The following is a 15,437-nucleotide window of genomic DNA, read 5'->3' on the forward strand; positions in this document are numbered from 1 at the left end:
TAAGCTCCTTCTGTTTTGAGTGTTTTTAGAGATTTTGATTCGCATTTACTAGAGATTCATCTGGTGAAGAAAAGCTCAGACGGCTTTTTTTTTGAGATATGAAAAAATTAAGGGACAATCTTATGGGACCAGCTGAAGAAGCATTTTATTACCTACTGTCCTTGAGCTTTTACAGTACCCACTGGCTGTCACTTGTAATGCTGCATTCATAAGTCTTAGGAGAGAAAGTCAATATTGATACCCACATATTAATTACAGGTGGAGGTTGAATCATTCAGTGCATGTATAATGAGTATACTATGCAACTGATGAACTAAATGAGTGTTGTTCATTTAGTTCATCATTATGTATACGAGCCATTAGAGGGTGTTGCATATGTCTTTTGAGGAATATGCAACATTCAAACAGAGGATGAATGCTACTTGGTGCAATGTTTGTACTGTAAAGATTAAGTAACAGATGAATAAAGACATTTGTTTTGGTTTATTTTATAAGACATGAAACAAATGTGTAACAGCTGAAGGTTGAAGCAGCTCTTAACCATAACACTGAACTTTATTTTCCTGATCCCTCCAAACTTTATTCATTGTCCAGGTGGTACATTCGTCCATACAGGCAGGTGGTGACTAAACCACCTTTCATGTTTGAATGTTTCATGGTCACTCTCCCGTCTGGAGCTTTCTGCAGACTCTCGGGCTGCTCCAGGAACATTCGGCTTGTCAGAATGGATGGGTACACGTATTTGGTGTCAAAGTTCCCCGCCAACAGGAAGTCCATTTTTGACTCTGCTTCTTCCACTTCCTGTCCACAAGAGCTCTGATCCAACCCTCCACAACGGACTACTGCACAAACCTGTAGATATTTAACATGTGACAAATAAAAATAGTGAGTTGTCAGTTTGACCCTTTTTAGAAATATTTCAGTCAGTTTCTAAAATTTTAAAAATATTACAAATTCTTTCATTCCTACCTGCAGTGCACAACGTCCTTCAACGGTGTGCAGTCCTGCAAATGCGCCGAGAGCATAGAGCTCTTTATGGTCTTGCAGTAACCACCTGTACTGCAGGCGGCAGCAGAAAGTGCCGTTGCACACTTTAACGTCACCTTGTGTCTCGTTTAAGAGGACAAATGTAAACGGGTCGTGGTACATGAAGGAGATGAAGGTGGGGTGAGAGGGATGGACCGAATCAGGAGAGTGATCATCACAGCTGTCTTGATGACAGCGTCCAGAGTCTGTAGCCACTGATGATGCAGACTCAACACCACCAGCCTCCACCTCTTTGGCTGCACTTTGTTTTACCTCCAGTGGCTCCAAAACTGGCACTCTGGCCACCAGCAGCCTGCCCTCCTCTGGGTCTCCTTTCCAGGCATGGTGGTAGGTGGCAGAAAAGGGGGTATAGATGCCGCTTCCTTTCATGATGAGCCTGTCATTGCGAAGGTTTGCAGCTAGTAGGGTGACATTGGCACCCAGACTGAATGCACTGTGAAACTGAACTGAATCCAGCAGGGGGAGCGCATTCATCCAGGCTGTTGGAAAGATCAACTGACGCACACCCTTAAAAAGGCACAAAGAAGAAACGATGGATATCAAAGTCAATCCCAGCAATGTTGGATATATATTCTGAGTGCGTATGTGATTATATTTTATACCATCTCCACCAGCACCACTGCAGGATCATGAAAGAGGATGTCAAAGCAGATGAAGAGGCCAAACTTCCCAGCAAAAGGTGTATCAAATGTTATGACTTCAACTTCTGGAGGTGTGTCAAAGGATTGCTCAAAGAAAAGGTTTTGTTTGTGGTAGCGTGCAATTAGAAGGCCGTCTGACCTGTATGAAAGAGGATATTTTAAACAGGTCAGATTATTATGTAGTCAGTGCTGCCAGTACACATTTCCATTTTCTACCACTTATCTGAGCTGGGGTCACCTCAGCTGGCTCTTTTCTATTTGGAGAAGTAACAGTTCCCTCTCAAATGAAAGAGCTCCTCACACTATCTCTAATAGAGAGCCCAGGCACCCACCAAAGGAAACTAATTTCCACTGCTTTCATCTGCGACCAGCATCCAAAGCTCGTGAGAGTAGGTGAAGGTAGGAATGTAGACTGACTAGTACATCAACAGCTTCACTTTTATGCTCTGCTTTCTCATCATCACAACAGATCAGTTCAGCATTCGCACTGACATAGTTGGTGCCCTAATCCATCTATCGATTTTTGGTTGATATTCTGTCTCTTTCCATAAAAAACTATCATAAAGTTGGAGACTGTTCATTTAATTGGATGTGAGCAAACTTACTAATTCAGCAGGAGATTAAATAACTGTTTTCACCACGCTAATATTCACTATTCAGTGTATGTGGCATTTCTTGCAGTAGCTTTCCCCATAGCTACTAACACGAGAAGTTTCAACTTTGACTTCAACAAATATATGGTCTTTTTGGCCCTAAAGCCACTTTTTTGGTGGAAATGTTAAGAACTAGTCTTTTTTAGGCATTTACACTGCATCTGTGGAAAGAAGGTCTTTATTTGTCCACCCCTTTTATTTTCATATTAAGAGTTAACATGTACCTGAAAGCCACATTTGTGTTGAACTGCCAGCGCCCATCAGGAGGACAGGTAGAGGAGGGGCTGGTCTTCAGGGGACAGGGTTGCAGGTCGGGCATGTTGGCCACCAGGTAGAGGTTGTTACGACGAGCCATACAGCTCAATCTCTGGAGAACCTTTGAGTCACAAACATAATCAAATATGATGAGATTCAGACACAGTGAGATGTCGTGAGAGTAGAGTTTTCTTGCCATCACAAAATCTAAATATATGATTGTGAACCTCAGTGTTGTTGTGTCTTTCTGGCTCCGTGCATGGATTCCAGCTCTCCTCCTGAGGGTTGGGAATGGTTTCCAGGTAACCAGTGATAGATGTTCGAGTGAAGTTAAATCCATGAATACCATCTTCTGGAAACACCAAGATCTGGGCCCCCTGAGAGTGAAACGAAGATGACAGAGTAGAGTCAAGGACAGATAAGGACTTATTTATCTGTTACAATGCCATGTCAGTGGCTGTTTACTGAAGAAAATAATGATTATTTTTGACCATCTGATTTAAAATGAAGCATTCAGTGTTATTTTTCACATTTATGAATCAAAAATTGATACTTAAAGGGGAACACTTGTCAAAGGAGCTCAGATTTTATTAATGTAAAGTGGCATCACAGACTGCACTGAAGCAGTTCAGTAAAAAGGCTGACAGTTCGAGGAAACAAAACAGTGGACAAGTGATCAAAGTGTTTGGTAGTATACTGCTTTTGAATACAGTTTGTCTTAACAGCCACGGTTTTGTAAATTTTTGTAGAGAACTGGGGGCAAAAGTACAATTTTTCATAAAATTTCAATTTAAAATGATTTTTAAAAATTGAAATTAAATTTTAAAAAAATGCAAAAAATATGCAAAAAATTCTATCAAGTACCTTATTAGAATTTAAAATAAATGTAATGCTTTTGAATAGTTTTTTTTTCTTCTGCAGTCAGCTTAATTTAATCCACTATTGTTCATTATAAGGACAATGGAAGGATATACTACATTGAATTATGAAGAAGTGCAAATTAGTGAGTCATGCTGTTTTGCAACTAAAGACTTAAAACACATTTAAATGTGAGCATACTTGCTGGGCTGCACGGGCTGCCTGCTCCTCGTAGATATCCAGGTTCTTCTTCATGTGCTGCAGAGCATCGTGGCGGGACACGGGTGTGTGGGGATCCAGGTTCAGGATTATTTTGTGCTCGTACACAGCGGCAACATACGACGTGTCCACAGCGAAGACTGACACCAAATAAATACTGGCAAAAACCGTAATGACCAACAACATCTTTTCTCTCATTTCCTTCATATGAGCCATTACAGCTGTGCACAAGCTCGGACTGTAAATAAAAACTGAGAGGTCAGACCATGAGGGACGTCCGTGAATCTTGCTGAGTCATTTACATTTTCTAGTTAAAAAGTGACAAGAAGCTCCCGTTGCCAAACAGTGGGGTTTTCCCCAAACAGATCCTTTTAAATCATGAAGTACCAAGATTGTCAAAATGAAATAAATAACTATTCATAAATGAATTTTAAATAAAATGTGATTAAAAAAATTAAACACATAATTTACATGTACTTTAAGAAGAAGGGAGGAACAAGGGATGATTTATCAGAGTAGAGGAAGAGGAAGGTGCACATAGTTTGACTACAGCTTATGAAAAAGGTGAAGAAGACTACAAGGTTGTGTCACAGGAGAGTGTAGTTAGGCAACACTGAATGGACTGTAGGATGGCTTTAGATATAAATAAGAGAAAGTACAGGAAAGTATTCTAAGGAAGAATGTCAAGAAAGAAAAAGTGGGATAGTCAGGGAGATGAGGAAAGTAGACAGGACCACTGGGATGCCAAGAGAGGTGGCAAAGAAAAGTGCTTACAGTATGTCAGGCTGGGCAGGAGAAAAGGACTTCTGTCGATCGCCTCAGCACAGATCAAGCTGGAAAGGATGTGCAGCAGGTTGGGATGGTTAAGGATAGAGAATGAAATATTGCTGTTGTTGATGCTGTTTGTGAATATCCTTACTAGCTCTAAAGTACACAATGAAGCCAAGCTTATGTGTAAGTAAGCTGATGTCTCACAGTGAACTCTCATTTAGAACATTAGACTCCTGAGTGTAGTTGTCAAACAGGAACTAGCAAGTAACAAACTGTGTATTCAGTTCTGAGAAATGACTCCAGACCACATCAATGGGTTTTAACAGCATTAGTCCTGCCCCCTGAATGTGATGGGTGACGATGACAGATAAAAAAATAATGCACTGCACGGGAAACATAACATAACGAACTAAACAGCGAAATCATAAAATATGTATTTTTTTTTAAATGTATTTATTTATGCAAGTTTCAAAACTTTTACACATTCACAAACAGCGGGACAGAGGAACACAGACAATAAAGACAATAACAACAAAACAAAATCAAAAACAAAACACAGGAACAAACAAACAAAAAAAAACAAAAAAAAAAAACAGAGCAACAAACCCCACAACAGGGTACACAGCCAGCACTTATTAAGAACAGCAGAGAAGAAAAAAAAGCAACTGGTATACATGTCAAACAACTCACAATCCAGTGAGTCCAATCCACAAGATCAAATCCAAAGATCGCTAGGAGGAGCCGATAGCAATTATGCAATAACAGTTATGGGCAACAGCTCAGAATGAAAGCAGTTTAAACAACATGGTCAGGACCCAGGGCGTGAACTGTCCTTCTTAATGTGGTCTATAAAGGGCCCCCATATCTTCCTGAACTTCTCCATGGAATCAGACGTAGAGAACCGAATTGCTTCCAAGTATAAACAGGAGACCATCTCCTCGAGCCACCTCTTGAAGCAGGGAGGGGAGGCAGATTTCCACTCCCCCAGAATCAGACGTTTGGCAATCACCATACCAAACATGAGGGCCTGTTGAACAGCAAAGGGAAGTGCCAAGGAGTCGCTGGAGCAGCCCAGGATCACCATAAGACAGTCAGGATACAGTTGCCTATCGTAAACAATGCTATAGAAACTAAAAATACTAGTCCAAAAGGCTGTAAGCGTAGAACAGGACCAAAAAAGATGGCCAAGAGTACCGTCCACAAGTTTACATTTATCACATTTGGGGGAAACGTTAGGAAAAATCTTGTTCAATTTGGTTTTGGAATAGTGCAGTCCATGGACAACCTTAAATTGAATTAACTGAAGCCGGGCGTTAACAGAGCATAGTTTTATCCGGCTTAACACTTCAGCCCATAAATCGTCAGTGATAACCAAACCAGTGTCCCTTGTCCAAGCCTCTTTAATATGGCAAGAGGGGGCTGCCGAAGAAAAAAGGTTAACAAGCCGAGAAATTAAGTGTTTTGAGGTGGGAGGTTCGTTCATTATATTGTAAAAGACATGCTGTATGGGGATGGTACCTAAATTGCTTGACATAATTCCTAATTTGTAAGTACCGAAAAAAATGACTTGTAGGGAGATTGTACTTTGTCTGAAGCTGAGCAAAGGAGGCAAAATGATTGTCAATATAAAGATCCTTTATAGCAATTAACCCTTTGACAGGCCATTGTTTGAAAGCAGCATCCATTGTACTAGGCGTAAAGCTAGGATTGTGGCAGATCGGGGCAAAAGTTGACACTACCGGGAGGTTCAAGATTCTCTTAATTTGATTCAATATTTTTATGGAGTTGCAAAGAATAAAGTCATCACATGTACTTTTAATAACCGATTTTGAAAATAAGATAGCTGGCAAGGATGCTCCAGTGTGCTCGATAGCAGTGCTAAGCTCCAATTCGAGCCATTTAGGGCTGGACCCGCATCCCACAGCATCACCATAAAATATGTATTTTTAATTGATGTTTCAATCAATCAATCAATACTTGATGTTCAATCAAGTATTTATTAATTTAAAAAAATTAACTGATAATGTTATTTTGGCACTTTTGATCCTCTTTTTTTCAAAGAACTTTATTCAGAATATTGCCATAAAACAGGTCAGAATTTTCTATCTTGTTAATTATTTGTAAAAAGTTAAAAATTTAAATGGCAGTATGTTGTAGTTGAATTTCAAGCATACAAACCAATAATGTATATTAATAATAATAATTAATAATAATAATAATAATAATAATAATCTGGGATTTTTTTTAAAAATAAATATGCCTAGATAGATGTGTTTAAATGTAAAATAAATTGACAACATCTATAAAAGAATTTCCTGTTGTAAATGTGTAGTGTGGCTATAATAATGAGACAGTTATGTAACTGTCAAAATACATGTAAATGTAGACAATAAGGGCTCATTCGGTCAACTAATTTGGTAAATAATCATCGTCTACACAAACAGGAACATTTAATAAAATGCATGGCTCTCATCATAATATATTTTTCTTTTAGCAAAAGGCGTTTTAAACACAGGTACGATAAATTGTTGATAAGTGTATCGGACATGCCAGTGAACCAGTTTATCTCAGTGGAGCAGAGGATTGATAAACGTTAATAATTGACTTTGTGTTTACACTGCAAGGACACATTCAAACAGCTACTGTGACAAAGGCCAATCAGCAGCTATAAAACAAGACCAGGGTCCAGTCTCAGTGTCCACACTAAAAAACATCACCTCTTTGTGTAGCAAGATCGCTTGAGTGTGAGGGATCGTGGTAACAGAATGGTCCCATGACAGAATTTCATGATATATTATGTGACATTGATTTGAAAAAGCTTCATTATATTTCTTACTGCTGTGTTATGAAACTATTTATTTGCCATGTTTACATCTGAGCCATGGAGTTTCAGGGACTGACTGTCTGATTTGGAAGTTTTTTGCATTTGCTTGATGGTGCTAACGAGAGAACTATTCCTGAAAGAAATGACAAGAAAGCTTGTACAAGAGTATCAGGCGCATTGAAGAATAAAGGTGGTCATGCTAATTAGTGGCTTTCAAACCCTGCAGAATTGCTTTATATACTGTATTTCAAACTGCAGAGAAGGACCACATTAGTAATACTTGGCATGAACAGTGGTAACTGGAATGGGGTGGCTCTTAGTACATCACTCACCACCATATCTCCAACAAGCACAAAGCTTCATGATACTTTGCCCCTCCGAGGGCCTGACCACACCTCCTACAGCAAGCAAGAGCACCTGCTGTCCTCTGTCTCTGCAGACAGTGAAGTGAATGAGTTAGTTTCAGACCAGGGGCAGTTTTAACACTTTTAACATTTTCCTTCATAACTCACAGGTCCATGGAAATACACGAGTCATCTTTTGACTAAAAACTACACAAATATGTGCACGACTACTAATATGTTTCCACTAATAAGGACAAAACAACAAAATCTATTTTAATGCACGGAATCAAATTGTATCCATAAAACCAATTCTATTAACCATCTGTCTCTTAACACGAAGCAGTCTTCTTTGTGACCACATTACTGTAGTTGCGTCTAATAATGTAACTTTAAAAGATGTTCAGCCTATAAATTTTAGATGTCGGGTATTGTAAGGTGTGGGTCTCATTTACTAAATGGAGTGTAATAGAGTGTGAGCGCAATCCTGAAATGGCGCTCATAGGTGTGGTTAGTTTTATGGGTGGTTCACTAAAGTTAGGCTTTTTTTTATTAACACAGGCAAAGTCAGGTCATTTTAAAATAAAGTGCAAAAAAATGATTTTGGGGGGGAAATTAAATAAAAATGCACAATTAGTATTAAGTTGCGTGAGACAAACATTGTTAAATCAATTTGAATGATTCATTTGAATATTCTCTTCCTTATAATTTGTGCCTTGAGAAAGGAACACCCAGAAAAGATCAAGTAACAGATGACTAAAGACATCTGTTTTCCTTTAGCTGGGACAGACTCCAGCCTACCCCGATAAGCATAAGTAGAAGGGAATGGATACAGATGGAGAACACAGAGCAGCTCTTAACCATAACACTGAACTTTATTTTCCTGATCCCTCCAAACTTTATTCATTGTCCAGGTGGTACATTCGTCCATACAGGCAGGTGGTGACCAGGCCACCCTTCATGTTTGAATGTTTCATGGTCACTCTCCCGTCTGGAGCTTTCTGCAGACTCTCGGGCTGCTCCAGGAACATTCGGCTTGTCAGAATAGATGGGTACACGTATTTGGTGTCAAAGTTCCCCTCCAACAGGAAGTCCATTTTTGACTCTGCTTCTTCTACTACTTGTCCACAGGAGTTCTGATCCAACCCTGCACAACGGACTACCGCACAAACCTGTAGATATTTGACATGTGGCAAATAAAAGTGAGCAGGGTCCTGGTCAGTTTCTAAAAGTTTATAAATATTAAAAATTCTTTCATTCCTACCTGCAGTGCATATTGTCCTTCAACGGTGTGCAGTCCTGCAAATGCGCCGAGAGCATAGAGCTCTTTATGGTCTTGCAGTAACCACCTGTACTGCAGGCGGCAGCAGAAAGTGCCGTTGCACACTTTAACGTCACCTTGTGTCTCGTTTAAGAGGACAAATGTAAACGGGTCGTGGAACATGAAGGAGATGAAGGTGGGGTGAGAGGGATGGACCGAATCAGGAGAGTGATCATCACAGCTGTCTTGATGACAGCGTCCAGAGTCTGTAGCCACTGATGATGCAGACTCAACACCACCAGCCTCCACCTCTTTGGCTGCACTTTGTTTTACCTCCAGTGGCTCCAGAACTGGAACTCTGGCCACCAGCAGCCTGCCTTCCTCTGGGTCTCCTTTCCAGGCATGGTGGTAGGTGGCAGAAAAAGGGGTGTAGATACCGCTTCCTTTCATGATGCGTTGATCATTGCGAATGTTGGCAGATAGTAGAGTGACGTTGGCACCCAGACTGAATGCACTGTGAAACTGAACTGAATCCAGCAGGGGGAGCGCATTCATCCAGGCTGTTGGAAAGATCAACTGACGCACACCCTTAAAAAGGCACAAAGAAGAAACGATGGATATCAAAGTCAATCCCAGCAATGTTGGATATATATTCTGAGTGCGTATGTGATTATATTTTATACCATCTCCACCAGCACCACTGCAGGATCATGAAAGAGGATGTCAAAGCAGATGAAGAGGCCAAACTTCCCAGCAAAAGGTGTATCAAATGTTATGACTTCAACTTCTGGAGGTGTGTCAAAGGATTGCTCAAAGAAAAGGTTTTGTTTGTGGTAGCGTGCAATTAGAAGGCCGTCTGACCTGTATGAAAAAGAATATTTTAAGCAGGTCACTAACAGCTCTTTTTCACTGATGCAGCCAGTTCAGGATATATTACTGAATTATATTTATGTCATAACAAAAGTGCGAGCAAAAACATAATCCGAGCAAATAATTTCAGGCACAATGAAATTCCTCGCGCGTAAATTCGACAACTGTGCGCGTGGAACTCTGCAGCTGCACACACAAAGAAGCCATCACACACACGAGTGTCTGCTCTGCGTGCGCTGCTGCTGTTTCAATCTGTGGCAGGCAGCTCTCTGCGCTCGGAGAGAAATCCTGTTCGTGCGAATCAACTCACTTTTAACTTTGTTTGAAGACGTAGCCCAAAGGAGGATGGGTTCCTAATGAGATTAGTCAGTTTGATGGACACTTCAGGCTGCTGCGTTAAACCGAGTTACACTGTGGCAACGACAGAAATGCCGTTTTAAGCCATATTTGTTTACAATTTGAAAAGTAAAGTTTGCCAAATTAATTATCAGCCGTTATCGTTGCGGAAATACTGACAACTGTCACTGGATTACTTTAATGTTGAAGACATTTTAAACCTGAAAATTCTGGTTCCGAATCACCATAATGAGAAGCACACGTCATTCCTAAGAAACAGGTAACATTGTTTCTTAGTCAACTGAGTAAACTTAGTTTATAAAATGTGAACGAGATTAAAATTGTAGGGAGAAGATTATAGACCTGCACAAGGCTGGAATGAGCTTGGTGAGAAGGTGACATCTGTTAGTGTTATCTATTAATTCAAAGATTGTTGATCTGCTGTACCTTCTAAACCACAGCCACCCTATATGGATGTCTACCCCTGGGACCACTGTCAGCAAGAACACCATTGGTAACACACTACGGCAGGAAGTAGCATAGTGCCCAGGAAAGCGTATGTACAGGTCTGTCTTAAGTTTGCCAGTGAACATCTAATTGATTCAGAGAACGTTTGGGAGAAAACGCTATGGTCATGTAAAACCAAAATCAACCCGCTGTGCTTGGAGAAAGAGAAATGTTAACTCTAAACCAAAGAACACAATCGCTACAGTCAAGCACAGAGGTGGAAACATCTTGCTTTGGGGCTGTTTGTCTGGGTACAGGACAACTTCACTGTACTGAGGGGGCAATGAACAGGGTCATGTACTGTAAAATCTTGGACGATAACCTCCTTCCTTCAGCTAGAACATCGAAGATGGGTCGTGGATGGGTCGTCCTGACATGACAATGACCCAAAACACACAACCAATGCAACAAAGGAGTGGCTGAAGAAGAAGCACATTAATGTCAGGGAGTGGCCTAGCCAGGCTCCAGACCTCAGTCTTATAGAAAATCTGAGGAGGGAGCTGAAACTGCAGATTGCCAAGCAGGAGCCTAGAAACCTAAAGGATTTCAAAGGTTTCTGTATAGAAGAGTGGGCCAAAGCCCCCGCCTGAAATCTGCAAACTTGGTAACCAACTACAACAAATGTTTTACCACTGCTTGCCAAAAAGGGTTTCTTTGCCAATCATAAAGTTTTGCTTGGGGATAAAATATTTATTTAACTTAATGCCATCAAAATCAATTTATTACTAAATATTTTTTCTGGATTTTTGGTTGATAGTCTGTCTCTTTCCATTCATTTGATTGGATGTGACCAAAATTACACATTCAGCAGGGGATCAAATAATTATTTCCACCACTGTAGTTGTTGTATTCAGTGTAGCTGGTATTTCTTGCAGTAGCTTCTCCAGTAGCTACTGACAAGAGAAGTTTCAACTTTGACTCTGTGGTATTTTTGGCAGTTTTGCCAACATTTTTTGATGGAAATGTGGAGAACTGCTCTTTTATTTAGGCACAAGCACTGCATCTGTGGACAAGAAGTCATAGAAAAATAAACCTTTTATTTGTCCGTTCTCTAGAAATCCATATTAAGAGTTAACATGTACCTGAAAGCCACATTTGTGTTGAACTGCCAGCGCCCATCGGGAGGACAAGTGGAGGAGGGGCTGGACTTCAGGGGACAGGGTTGCAGGTCGGGCATGTTGGCCACCAGGTAGAGGTTGTTACGACGAGCCATACAGCTCAATCTCTGGAGAACCTTTGAGTCACAAACATAATCAAATATGATGAGATTCAGACACAGTGAGATGTCGTGAGAGTAGAGTTTTCTTGCCATCACAAAATCTAAATATATGATTGTGAACCTCAGTGTTGTTGTGTCTTTCCGGCTCCGTGCACGGATTCCAGCTCTCCTCCTGAGGGTTGGGAATGGTTTCCAGGTAGCCAACGATGGATAACCGAGTGAAGTTAAACCCATGTATACCATTTTCTGGAAACACCAGGATCTGGGCCCCCTGAGAGTGAAACGAAGATGACAGAGAGATATGAGGTCTGTTGCAGTAACTTTTGAGTTACTTATTTCTACTTGCTCAAATGTCACACTGAATTTAACGACAGTGATCTGTGTGATGATGTTCATCAGCTCTCCTCTCTGGATGTCTTTTTAGTTGCCTGTCTCTCTCCACGTTTGATTCCATCTCTCTCACTCAGGTATTCTCTCGTGAACTTTTCACAGTACTGTTAAAGTTAGAGTTTTACATAAACACATTTACATACAAACATTTTACATGCATGTATGTACACACACACACACACAAACATATATATAGTTGTGTGTATACAGACATATATACATATAGTTTACAATATAGTCTGCTCCTATGCGTTATGGCAGGACTACACCTCTGGTAGTGACAGTAAACTTCATACAGGGTGAAGCATTGATAACTGCTATAAAGTGATACTAAAGGGTGGACAGTTGTCATATTAGACCATATGAACATCAATTACCAGTTCAGTAAAAAGTCAGAGATAAAGGAAGCCTTACTGTAAGGCTTTTGAATCATGTTTGTCTTGATTTTTTTCTGCAGTAGCCTTAACTATATTAATTCTTGTCCATTACAAGTTCATTCATTTGAAGAACATCTCAACAGAAGTTGCTACAATTCATTGAGTAATGCTATCATGTGACTAAAAACATGAAACACAACATTTAAATGTGTGCATACTTGCTGGGCTGCCCGGGCTGCCTGCTCCTCGTAGATATCCAGGTTTTTCTGCATGTGCTGCAGAGCTTCGTGGCGGGACACGGGTGTGCAGGGGTCTGGGTTCAGGATTACTTTGTGCTCGTACACAGCGGCAACATACGATGAGTCTGCAGTGGAGTCCGTTGGACTGATGACAGATGCCAAATAAACACTGACCACAGCTATGACGAACAACATCTTTCTTCCAGTTTGCTTCACACGAGGCATGCCGGCTGTGCGCTAACACACACCATAAGAAGAGGGCAAAAGTCATCCACGAGGCACGATGACTCAGCTCAATTTTCTAGTTAAGACGTTATAAGAAACTCCTCGTGCCAAGCAGTGTGATTTTCCAAAAACAGACCCAAGGATGTGTTACATTAGCCGGAAACTTGAAAAAAACAAGAGCAAAACAACTTTATTTAGGACATTACCAAACAACAGAAGATTATTTTGTACCATCAAGACTTTAAGTACATGCAAAAATAAATAACAGCACTCAAGGTCAGATGATTAGAAACTTTAGTAGGCCGGGCTCTGTACTGTGATTGACCATGAAACCTGACTGGAACTTCTCAAAAAGGTTTTGTTGTAAGTGAGGACAAAGTTAATGAAGAATGACTTTTTCCAAAACGTATTAAAGTGTAACGAAGTTTAGAGATATGTTGATCATTTTTAGCAGAGGCTGAACAACCACCTGCCTGCTTGAAGACAGATGGCATAACACTAGTAGACAAAGAATTGTTGATGATGGAGGGGATACTTGGGCCTATTCCCTCTTTGCATTTGTGGCTGCCATCTTTGCAATTTCTCTTTCAATCGTTGCATTTTCTTTTTTGTTATTTCATTTTCTCTCTTTGCCTCTTCTATTCCTTTTTAAATTTCTTCAAGGGCTCTTGGATTTCCAGGAACTTCTTCTTTGCTGTTTCAGTTTTCTGTTTTACAATGTCTGTGTTATTGTTTACTTTTTGATTTTCCATGTTTGCCTCTTCTAATTCATTTTTTACTTCTTTCTGCTCTCTCTGGAGTTTCATTAGTTCCCTTAGTTTCATTAGTTTGATGGTCCATGTTTATCTTTCCATTTCCTTTCTCCCCTCTTTCAGTTCTATTTGTACTTCTTGCATTTCAATCTTTGACTCTTGGGCTTGAGTTCTGCCACCTCTTCTTGCAGCTATGCTACTTCAGTTGCTTTCATTGCCTTCTTTATTTCCTTTTTGTTTTTTTTCTAGAGCTCTATGAACTTCCTTCATTTCCATCTTTTCCTTGTCCGTTGCCTTCTTCACCGTTTCACTTTCCTTCTTTACTTTTTGTATTTCTTTTATCTTCTGCTTCAGTGCTCTCTGGACTTCAGTCATTTTCAGTTTTGCTTTTTCAGTTGTCTTCTTTGCTATTTCCCTTTCCTTCTTTGCCTTCTGGATTGCTTTGTTCTCTTTTTCAGTTCTCTCTGAGAAAAGCTCAGTTGTTTGAATTTATTTGCAGTCACAGTTTTAAACAATTCTGACAGTAAGCAGCTTTGATATAATTTGACACTAGATATCAGGTTTATGGGATTTTATTTAAAGGTTCCAATGAGGCCGCCTGCACGGCCACAGATGTGCTAGAAGCTAGAAGAGCTAGAAGCTCTACTCACGGAGAAACTCTGGGAGAAACTTGCTAAGCCTAGGAGGAGACAGGTATTCCAGCCCAAGCTGCCATGACATAACCTCACATACAGCTCAGCCACAAAGTGAACTAAGTCGTTTAGTTAAAGACAGCATGGGACCAAATGCCCCGAACCAGCCTGACATTTCTTCCTCTTAAGTTCAATGAATGGATGGAAGTTAAATGACTACAAACATAAAATCATAAAAGCCGCTAGTACCGACACTGGAGTTCCCTGAAACTGACTGTTCATTGTACTGAGCCTATATATAACGCACAGAGCTACCTGAGACACTGCACTGAATTATTGTTTCTATCTTAATGATTCCACCTGACTGGTTTGAGCTCAGATATTCTGCTTTTTCCTTTCGGTAGATCAAAGCATCTCATGTTGCTTTTGCTTCCATTTTGATTCATTCATTTGCTTAACTTGTTTTGGACCGTAAACAGGGCGTGAATAGGACACCGGAAACAAAGCTCCCCACAGGAGTTTCCGCACCGGAAGTAGCATATGCTAACGTGCACATAGTCAATTGGCATGTAACCGGACAGAAAAACGTTAAAGAAATATTAAACATTTATGTAACATGTAACTTTAAGACTAAAGTACAGTTGAAATCTCAATGATAATAAATAACAAAAATTTTAGTACCGAAAAAGAAAAGTTCATCTATGAAATATATAACTATAGTGGTTTAAATAACCAAGTAACCATCCAATAATACTAAATATTACATATATTTATCGTTTACTTTTATAATATAGAAATGTTTGAAATGTATGCTTAGATCGGTTTGTTTATGTGTAAAAATTTTAACTTTCTTTTTCTTTTGTGGGGATGGGGTTCCTTTTATAAATTTAAAGTGTGGCTAAAATAATAATTATAAACATTTACATTTTAACTGAATTCGTTAGGACTGTTTTTTTTTTTTTTACTGAAACATGACTTCAGTGGAAAAAATACATAAACACCAAGCTTATATTTTGAAAA

The 15,437-nt window shown here is 39.9% G+C and overlaps 2 protein-coding genes across 2 annotated transcripts; both read right to left on the minus strand.

Moving 5' to 3' along the window:
• On the minus strand, positions 1 to 3,928 carry LOC146362739 (biotinidase-like). The gene is made up of 6 exons (XM_084920093.1): positions 3,656 to 3,928; positions 2,824 to 2,973; positions 2,566 to 2,717; positions 1,650 to 1,827; positions 970 to 1,554; positions 1 to 852 (listed from the first exon to the last, which is right to left on the minus strand). The coding sequence occupies exons 1-6, from the start codon at positions 3,887 to 3,889 to the stop codon at positions 580 to 582; spliced, it is 1,572 nt and encodes a 523-aa protein (XP_084776219.1). The 5' UTR covers positions 3,890 to 3,928; the 3' UTR covers positions 1 to 579.
• Positions 3,929 to 8,454: 4,526 nt separating this feature from the next.
• LOC146362740 (biotinidase-like) lies at positions 8,455 to 13,033 on the minus strand. Its single transcript, XM_084918958.1, has 6 exons — positions 12,788 to 13,033; positions 11,924 to 12,073; positions 11,666 to 11,817; positions 9,554 to 9,731; positions 8,874 to 9,458; positions 8,455 to 8,781 (listed from the first exon to the last, which is right to left on the minus strand). Exons 1-6 carry the CDS (start codon positions 13,031 to 13,033, stop codon positions 8,509 to 8,511), a joined length of 1,584 nt encoding a protein of 527 aa, XP_084775084.1. The 3' UTR covers positions 8,455 to 8,508.
• Between the last annotated feature and the right edge of the window lie 2,404 nt (positions 13,034 to 15,437).

This window comes from Perissodus microlepis, chromosome 22 (assembly GCF_051167445.1).
Source record: "Perissodus microlepis isolate ML-2025 ecotype Zambia chromosome 22, ASM5116744v1, whole genome shotgun sequence".
NCBI lineage: Eukaryota > Metazoa > Chordata > Actinopteri > Cichliformes > Cichlidae > Perissodus > Perissodus microlepis.

Bases quoted from the DNA above. Each gene is read 5' to 3' on its own strand.
- LOC146362739 (XM_084920093.1), bottom strand. From the start codon at position 3,889: ATGGCTCATATGAAGGAAATGAGAGAAAAGATGTTGTTGGTCATTACG. The intron at 1,828-2,565 runs GTACATGTTAAC...TCTTTCATACAG, and splicing joins AACACAAATGTGGCTTTCAG to GTCAGACGGCCTTCTAATTG. The intron at 1,555-1,649 runs GTATAAAATATA...TGCCTTTTTAAG, and splicing joins CAGTGGTGCTGGTGGAGATG to GGTGTGCGTCAGTTGATCTT.
- LOC146362740 (XM_084918958.1), bottom strand. From the start codon at position 13,033: ATGCCTCGTGTGAAGCAAACTGGAAGAAAGATGTTGTTCGTCATAGCT. The intron at 11,818-11,923 runs GTTCACAATCAT...TGTGACTCAAAG, and splicing joins AAAGACACAACAACACTGAG to GTTCTCCAGAGATTGAGCTG. The intron at 9,732-11,665 runs GTACATGTTAAC...TTTTTCATACAG, and splicing joins AACACAAATGTGGCTTTCAG to GTCAGACGGCCTTCTAATTG.